Source organism: Macaca mulatta, chromosome 12, assembly GCF_049350105.2.
Source record: "Macaca mulatta isolate MMU2019108-1 chromosome 12, T2T-MMU8v2.0, whole genome shotgun sequence".
In the NCBI taxonomy this organism is placed as follows: Eukaryota; Metazoa; Chordata; class Mammalia; order Primates; family Cercopithecidae; genus Macaca; species Macaca mulatta.
This window is the reverse complement of record NC_133417.1, coordinates 10652365-10661343: the sequence shown is the minus strand read 5'-3', so window position 1 is coordinate 10661343 and position 8979 is coordinate 10652365. Positions and strand designations below refer to the sequence as shown.

The 8979-nt window shown below is 52.1% G+C and overlaps 1 protein-coding gene across 1 annotated transcript in view; it reads left to right on the top strand.

Moving 5' to 3' along the window:
* The first annotated feature begins 1731 nt into the window (after positions 1–1731).
* GYPC (glycophorin C (Gerbich blood group)) overlaps positions 1732–8979 on the top strand; it is a 44659-nt gene continuing 37411 nt past the window's right edge. Inside the window, exon 1 of the mRNA XM_077956541.1 lies at positions 1732–1882. Coding sequence (XP_077812667.1) covers positions 1834–1882 — 49 coding nt within the window. The 5' untranslated portion in view covers positions 1732–1833. The remainder of the gene's footprint in view (positions 1883–8979) is intronic.

Sequence of the window (8979 nt, the reverse complement as noted above, 5' to 3'; positions counted from 1 at the left end):
ATGCCTTTTCTGTTCCCACTGTGATTCTACAATCACTGCCTCTGTAAAACCCTGGAATGCAGGTGTTCTTGCCTCCATTTTATAGATGAGGAAATCAAGACTCAGGGCATTCGGTGAGGAGTTTATTTCAATTCAACATGGCTGTGCTGCACATGGCAGTTGGACTAAAGATCTGTCAGCATCGGGGCTTCTTCATGATCTAACTAAAGTGAATCATAAGTGCTTTCCCACTGCGTCAAGAAGGCCTGGAGTTTGTGCAGCCCAGGTAGAGGTGAGCAAAGCCTCTGTGTTGCACATCTCCAGGGCTCAGCCTCTCATTGTATTCAATGAGATGACAGCCCCAAAGGCACCGCCCATACATTGTACAGACAACTGGCCTGGCTCTCTGGATTGTGCAGGACAGGCCTTAATGGCAGAAGGTAGGGGAGACGAGGGCGTCACGAAAGTGCTTGGGGAACTATAAAGTACATATGTTTATTGCGGCACTATTCACAATAGCAAAGACTTGGAACCAACCCAAATAACCATCAATGACAGACTGGATTAAGAAAAGGTGGCACATACACATCATGGAATACTATGCAGCCATAAAAAAGGATGAGTTCATGTCCTTTGTAGGGACATGGATGCAGCTGGAAACCATCATTCTCAGCAAACTAACACAAGAACAGAAAACCAAACACCGCATGTTCTCACTCACAGGTGGCAACTGAACAATGAGATCACTTGAACACAAGAAGCGGAACATCACACACCTGGGCCTGTGGTGGGGTGGCGGGAGGGGGAGGGATAGCATTAGGAGATATACCTAATGTAAACGACGAGTTAATGGGTGCAGCACACCAACATGGCACATGTATGTATATGTAACAAACCTGCACGTTGTGCACATGTACCCTAGAACTTAAAGTACAATTAAAAAAAAAAAAAAAGAAAAGCAGCACAGGACGGTTCAGATATCACACAGGAGAAGCACAGGGTGTTCCCCTGGGCGGGGATTTAAAACAAGGGCCTCAAGTTCCCTGCCCTTGTCTCTGGGCAGAAGGGGCAGATAATGCTATGATACACTTTTTTGTAGGTGGTGCCAGTTGACTGCATTTAACCAACCAAGATATGTAACGAAATCCTTGTGGAGGTTTTCATGGCAAAAGTAGAGCGAATTCACAAACTGCACTGTGTCTGGCAGCTTCAGACAAAAGCAATGGGAACAAATCACAACCCTTGTCCAGCAATTCTTCCTGTTTTGGAACGATCTTTGCTCAACACCCCATCCATGGGTACAGGGCCCCCAAAGGCCAAGAAGACAGGGACTCTCTCCAGGGACAAATGCCCCGTGGCTAGCTCAGAGAGGCCGCCCAGCTATCCAGCGGCCGCGCAGCCAGCCAAGATTTCAACACAGGTCTGCCCTATTTGGTCACCATTCCCGACAGTGCTGGGCCAGGCCAGCAAGTCACATTGGCAAGTTCTCCCTGCACTCCAGGGGGAATTCTCAACCACAACCTCTGTATCCGGTAGTGGCAGATGGAAAGAGAAACGGTTAGAAAAGCGTGGTTCTTGCGCAGGAAAGTTGGAGCAAAGAAGAGTTCAGAAGTGGGCGGGTGTGTGTTCAAAAAAAAAAAAAAAAAAAAAAGGGTGGAAACCCTACCAGCCAAGTCTGCAGAAAAAAAATGAAGTCTGCCTATCTCCGGGCCAGAGCCCCTCCCCTCGGCCCGCGCGGGAGGAGTGTGACCCAGGTGCCGCTTCCTCTCGCCGTTGAGGGTCAGTAGCCCGGGAGCGCGACCCTCCCCCGGCCCGGCCCGGTCCGGCCCTTCCCCGCGGTCTCTGCCCGGGCTGATGCCCAGGACGAGCAGCCCCAACGGCACGGCGCGGCCACTCAGCCTCGGTGAGTACCCGCCGTGGGGAGGGGTCCTGGGGACCCACTGGAGGCCGCGGCCCGCAGCAGCCAGGGGCCGAGCCGCGGTCACGGACTCCCGGGTGTCCTGGTCCTTGCCCGGCCTCCAGGCGGAGGAGGCGCCCGCTGGGCTCAGATCCCCGACTCCAGCCCCGGTTCCCCGGCGCCTGGGCTGCGCGGAGTCCCTGTCCCGCGTCCCGGACGGCGACGCGCAGCCTCCACGCGCCCCGAGCTGGAGAGGCCGCCAGCCCGCCCGCCCAGGGCGTGTCGCCCGCTCTCTGTTTCTTTGTGCGGGGCATGGGAAATGTGTGGGGCCAGCACTGTCCCCCTAAAGAACAGTTAGGGAAGAGTCCACATCACAAGTTGCGTCTGTGCTGCTCCCTAGCCAGGGGCCGACCGGGCAGGCTCTGGTGAACTCCAGGCAACTCCAGCCTTGCCCAGGGACTTGCTCGCTCCTCTGGGCGCTGCAAAGGCACACAGATGCGGGGAAATCCTGCGGCCTGGATCCTTTGGGGATTTGTAATTCCTCGCTGTTTGTTTTCTTTCTCTTTTAAACCATTACGTTTTCTTGCTGACAGGAAATCATATGCGATGAAAGTCTTTGTAGGTGGTTGGAAACATTGCTGGGCCTCTCTCTGCGCTCTTCCTCTGCTGTTACTTTTGCAATAATAACTACCATTTTATTGTACCTAAAAACCTAATGCATATCCCTCTTATCCCCCACCCTGCCTGGGTCTTATTCTTAGAGTCTGTCAGAGAGGAGATAGCCTGAGCCTATCATGTGATAATGTTACCTTATTGATATGATGATGATATGGGTATTGGAGACACCAACTCAAAGTCTTTGAAATCCAGGGGGTTGTGAGGCCTCAACCCCACCCTGCCCGAGCCTGGAGCTTGGCATGGAGGAGCGTAGCTTCGGTCTACGTGTGTACACGGCACTCCGTGTGCCCGTGGTTGTGCTTGGGTCGGCCTGGGAGTGCGCGGGCATAAATGGTACTTGAGAGCGAGGCCCCTCAGTCTGCACTGGGATCACTGCACTGCCTCTAAACAAGGCAGCCTCTCTTAGCTCCAGTTTCCTCATCTGCAAAGTAGGAATAATAACAGGAGATTCCTCATCCAGCAGTAAGAAGTCCGTATCAATGTCCCGGCACGGAGACTGACACATCATAAGTGCTGGATCCGTGCTGGGCATGTTTATATCATTGTCCATGAGACTGTGGTTCCCGGAGTTTACGTGTGTGTGTAACTTGAGCACGTGTTTGTGTGTGTGTATATGGCGGGTCCTGGGTTAAAGGGACAGAAGCCACTGTCATTATTCCAATTCAGGCACTGAGGAGGTGAGGCTGATAGGCATTCCCATGTCTGAAGAGGATGGGCTTGCCTGACCTCCGCCCCCGTGCCCAGCCCAGCCCAGCCGCCCAAGCAGTTCTCCAGGACTCAGATTTCAGACCTTCAACACTTGCCTTGGGAGACAAACAGCTGCGCAGCCCTTGCTTGCAAGCCATTCCGCTTTAGACTTCGGACTGATTTATGGCAGGATCCCTGCTGTGCGAGAACGGCAGGGGGTGGGGGGGGCGGAAGGGGGGCGGCTATTTCTTGCTGCTAACTCAGGCAGGATGTGTCTATATCCTGTCTCAGTTTATGTAGCCGCTGCTCATCAGAGCCAGAGGTTAGAGTGGAGAGGACCCACTTCCGCCAGGCAGGCCTGCTTTGCTCAGCTCAGCTGGGCTAGGTCCCAATGCCACATTTACTGCGCGGGAGTCATGCACAGCGATCCGTGGCCTTGCCCTTGGATGGAAGAGGTCAAGGCTCAGTGAGAAGATGGTCAGGTTTGGCAGCTTTATATAGAATACACCGCCTCTGGCAGAAGCAGAGGATTGCATTAAGTGCCAAATGAAATTCCACCTCAGCCATTGCTCAGTTCCTCCAGATGTCACGGGCACTGGGAGTCGCAGGGCGCTGGTGGTCAGCAGCTGGACCTTTCCAAGGGTGCCAGTGGTTGGGCAAGTATTTCTGGGGACTTGCAGAGCTCCCTGGGGAGCAAAGGGGTGGGAAGTACAAGGCATTCTGCGCTTGTGGTGGGAACAAGTGAACTCGTCTGCAATGAGTAGGAAGAGGTCCCCTCCCTCCACAGGGGTGAGAGGTTGGGCCAAGCCAAGTCAGTTTGCCTCTTCGGGTGGCAGACCTGTATATACATCTATGCCTCAAGTGCCTGTGAGGCCACAGCCAAAACATCTTCCAGTAACTGAGCACACACAGTGGGCCAACAGCACGCTCTAAACACAAAACCAAACAGTAAAGTTAACAGTGAATGAAGGGTTAAAAATAGGAAAAAGACACCTTTCTCCCTACCTCAATGGCAATTACTGTATTTATTGAGGATAATCCTTCTAGAAGTAAATTTGCTGATACAAATATTTCTTATTTGACATAATAAAAACTTATTTTATATATTTAATGTCATCTTGCTTTTTCCCTCAGAATATCTCTGAAAGGTTATACCTTGTTTTTTTCTTTAACCAGTTCCTCTGCTGATGGGCATTTAGGCTGTATGCAGACTTCATTTAATTTTTTAAACCACATACAGTACTCCTGTGACAATGCGTAAGGAGGATTTTACGTGCTTGTGTCTGTAAACTGTTGGGATAAATTCTCCCACCTCAGCATTTGATTTCTGGGACAAAGTATATATCCATTTAAAATATTAGTCGATCTTAAGAAACTACCCTCCTAAAGTTCACACTGGTTTCTCATGCTCACAAATAGCCTGTGAAAGTCACTATTTCACTATTTCCCTGCATCCTCACTCACACTGCACTTTTTTATCTTAGCCAAACTGAGGGGTTAAAAAAAAAAATGCTGTCACTTTGGAATGAGCCTCTGTAATTAAGTGAGACGGAGCATGTTTTCTTACTTCCATAAGAGGCTGCATTACTTTTCTGGGAAGTGTCGGTTGATGCCTTTGTCCGTTTCCTGTCAGCACCCCACCCCCGTGAGGAAACGTGCCCCAGAAGTGAAAGGGCATGTCCTCATCACATGATGAGTAAGAGGCAGAGCAGAGGCCCAAGCAACATCCGTGTTGTGGAGTCAGCCCTGGGTTTGACGGCCCTCCAATGTTCACCAGCTTTGGGAGAGACAGGAAATACCCCAGCACCTCAGTTTTCCCATCTGCGAGTGGGAATAACAGCTGCTTCCCCAGAGTCACCTGATGAGCAACAGCAGAAGGGCCTGGACCTGCGCCCAGTGGCAGAGGCTTGGACGGTGGCTTTTGTTAACGGAAAACGGAATTTATTGGCGCAAACCTGGCCTGAGGATGCTGGTAATTTCAGGAGTGACCCTCCAGACAGCTGTTGTTTTTAGCTTTTGATAAAATAACAACAAACTTAGATGCCAAGCCCTGGTAAGGGCCTTGCCTGGGTCTCCCCTGCACACCTGCTATGATAGGCATTTTTCTTTCCTTTCCTTTTTTTTTTTTTTTTTTTTTTGGAGACAGAGGCTCGTGCTCTGTCATTCAGGCTGGACTGCAGTGGGGCGTCTCGGATCATTGCACCCTCCACTACCTGCGTTGAAGAGATTGTCTGCCTCAACCCCCAAGTAGCTGGGACTGCAGGCATGCACCACCACACCCGGCTAATTTTTGTATTTTTTGTAGAGATTTTCGGGTGAAACACAGTTGCCAGACCCCACAGGCAACTGAGGCCAACCCAAGGGGAGAGTTGCAGGGTATGTGGGCCCGCAGCTTGTATGCGCCAGGCAGGGCATGCTGCTGTGGATCTGCACACCGAGGAACTGCATGCACAGACACTCAGGACCTGCCTGCCACCCCCAGCTCCTCAGCCGGGCCTGTGTCCCACCCCAATCCACCGTTGTGCCCATGCTCTGCTTTCTGTGGTCAGGCCTGGCCTGCGCTGGGCTGCTGCTGTCCTTGCCTGCCTCAGCAGCTGGCTCAGGGTGGCCCTCAAGCCCTCCCTCACGCACCGTCCCAGGCCTGCTGCCTTTCCAGTCGCACCCCTTACAACTGCTCAGGTTAGACCCCTCAACACACTGCGGGCCTGGTGCACACTCACCTGCTGGTCTGCTAGGACCCAGTTTCCCAAGCCTAGAAAACCACCCACCATGGCCGTGGGCACAGTTTGAAGCCCTGACAGATTCCTGAGTCTGCCCTCTTCTCAGGATTCTGACCTCTCCAGGGGCTCTGTGACCCTGCCTGTCCCCCACTCAGGGCCTGTCACATAGAGCTGTTTGCTGAGCCACTTTGAGGCGGGTGGATGATTGCAGGGATGACCCAAGGTCCCTGCTCCCAGGACTGCCACCATTCCAATACCAAAAGAGCCTTTAAAAGCCTTCACTCAGGAGTTCCTGGTGTAGAACTTGGCATGGACTTGGAGGCCAGTAAATACTAAGTTGAAATGGACAGGAGTCAACCCCAAATAAATTCTAAAGGCACAGTTGCTGGGCCCCAGGAATCCCACCTAGTCCTTCCCACCTTCTCACCCAGCTGGAGTTCATTTTCATATCCACTCCCTCCCCCTACCCACCTCCCCTCTCATCTTGGCCTGGAGTTTTCTTCAAATCCTTACATAATCTGAACTTCTGAGAGAATGCCGGCTCCTGTCCTTAGTTACTATACATTTTCATTTTTCCACATTCTTCCAGAACAATGTTCCTATACAAAATCTCAACCGATGGCAGAAACTGGTATGAGCCGGTTTCCCATGTGCAGGCAGAGCCTGGCCCACCGACACTGGGTTCCTTCTTGGGCAAGGCGAGGGTCAGGCAGGTCCTGGCATGACTTATCCAGCCCCTGGAGAGCCTGTGCAGTTCTCACCCCTTCACAAGTGAGCACTGGGCTTGGTGAGGGGTGCCTGCCTCGCCTGGCGTCCCCCAGCTGCAGATGGGGGCAGAGCAAGGTTTGCTGCTGACCTACCTGGCTGTGTGGTCCCTGCTCCCTCTCCCGTTCTGCTGGTGTCACCACCCCTCCTTCAGAACTCTCTATGGAATTGCATTCTAGTCTCTCTTGCTTCCACTTACGCATGTGAAAACCAGATGTACTTTCTCTTTTCTTTTCTTTTCTTTTTTTTTTTTGAGATTGAGCTTCGCTCTTGTTGCCCAGGCTGGAGTGCAATGGCGCAATCTCACCGCAACCTCCATCTCCTGGTTTCATGCGATTCTCCTGCCTCCGCCTCCCGAGTAGCTGGGATTACAGGCATGTGCCACCATGCCTGGCTAAGTTTGTATTTTTAGTATAGACAGGGTTTCATGTTGGTCAGGCTGGTCTCGAACTCCTGACCTCAGGTGATCCACCTGCCTCGGCCTCCCAAAGTGCTGGGATTATAGGTGTGAGCCACTGTGCCCAGCCTACCAGATGCCCCTTCTCTTATTGCCAAAACACTGTGGTCACACACTGCTTGGGGCCCAGCAGGCACAACACTGACCCTTTCCAGGGCTCAGAGGAGGAAGCGCCATTTTGGAGCATGTAGAGCCAGCCCTGGACAGGGTGACCTTGCTTATCTCCCTGCATCCCTGGCACACCCTGATGGCGCTGTTTATCTGCACTTTGCACATGATGGTCTTGACTGACACATCCTCGCGGAGAGCCACTGCCAGGGCACCTCACACCCGCTGCTCCCACATGCAGCGGACATTTTTACAAGGGCCTCAAGCACAGGGCCTCCAGCTGACCCAGCCCAGCGCTGCCACTCTTTCTCCTTGAACTCTGAAATGGAAAATCTTCACATTTTGTCAGCAGCTGATGGGCACATGTATTCTCAGCAGAGTCTTAAAAGGGGGGAAATTATGGGGTTGCCAGATCAAAACCTGATAAAACAATGATGCCTCTGGTGTGGGACCCAGCCGAGCCCTTCTCCTGTATTCACCGGGCAACAAGGTCCCACTGGATGTGAAATCCACTTTCACTCGAGAAACTCTCCAATGCTCTTGCTAAAACCTACACACAGGCCTCAGCAATGCTCAGAGTTTCAAGTTCAGGTTCCCCTTCTGTATTTTTTTTTAAACCTTTAGTTCAAATAGACTTTGTGTCAATTTGCTAGTGATAAAGGGTTAGCCTTGAAATCTGAGGACGAGGTTTTGGGTCTGGATCCACTATGAGCCAGCTGTGACCTGGGACAAGTTGCTGGTCCATCGTCTGGGACAGGGATGGCTTCACGGGGATGGGACCCGCCCAGCAGGGTCCTGCACTTCCTTGGTTTAACGCTCTGCCACTGCCATCTTCAAATTCTTCTCTTTCAAACAAGGGGCCTCATATTTTTATTTTGCACTGGGCTCTGCAAATTCTATAGCTAGTCCTGAACCTGTCAACGGCGCTAATAATAGTCTCTACCTCAGGGCTTTGTTCGGAGGATTCAGTGTATTCTCATAGATAAACATCCTAGTGTAGTGCCTGGTATGTGCTTATAATTGTGCTTCATTGCTTCCGCTCACTGAGTGCTTGCATGTGTGCTTAAACGCCAGCTTCCTCCCTGCTGCCCTGCTCCCTCCTTGCTTCCCAGACTCCTCTCTGTTTGCCCTTTTGCCACTGAAAATCATACCCAATGACAGGGGGCCATCTGCATCTGCGTGGTCCCACAGAGACCAGGGCAAGGCCCTCTCGCTCCTGATGCTGCTCCTTCGTAGTTTTTATTGTTTTTGTTTTTCTTTTGAAATGGAATCTTGTCCTGTCACCAGGCTGCAGTGCAGTGGCGCGATCTTGGCTCATTGCAAACTCTGACTCCCTGGTTCAAGCAATTCTCCTGTCTCAGCCTCCCGAGTAGTGGGGATTGCAGGCGCCTGCCACCACACCCATCTAATTTTTGTATTTTTAGTAGAGATGGGGTTTCACCTTGCTGGCCAGGATTGTCTCGATCTCCTGACCTCCTGATCTGCCCGCCTTGGCCTCCCAAAGTGCTGGGATTACAGGCGTGAACCACTGCACCTGTCCTCCTTCGTGTTTTTATCCAAAAGTCAGCACTGCGGTGGAGACAGCCCAGAAAGCACAAGCAGGCCCTGCTCTTGGCCACACACACACCAGCTGTGTGACGGGGAGCAAGCCTCTTACCTTCCGGAGCTCCACTTCCTCACATCACCCT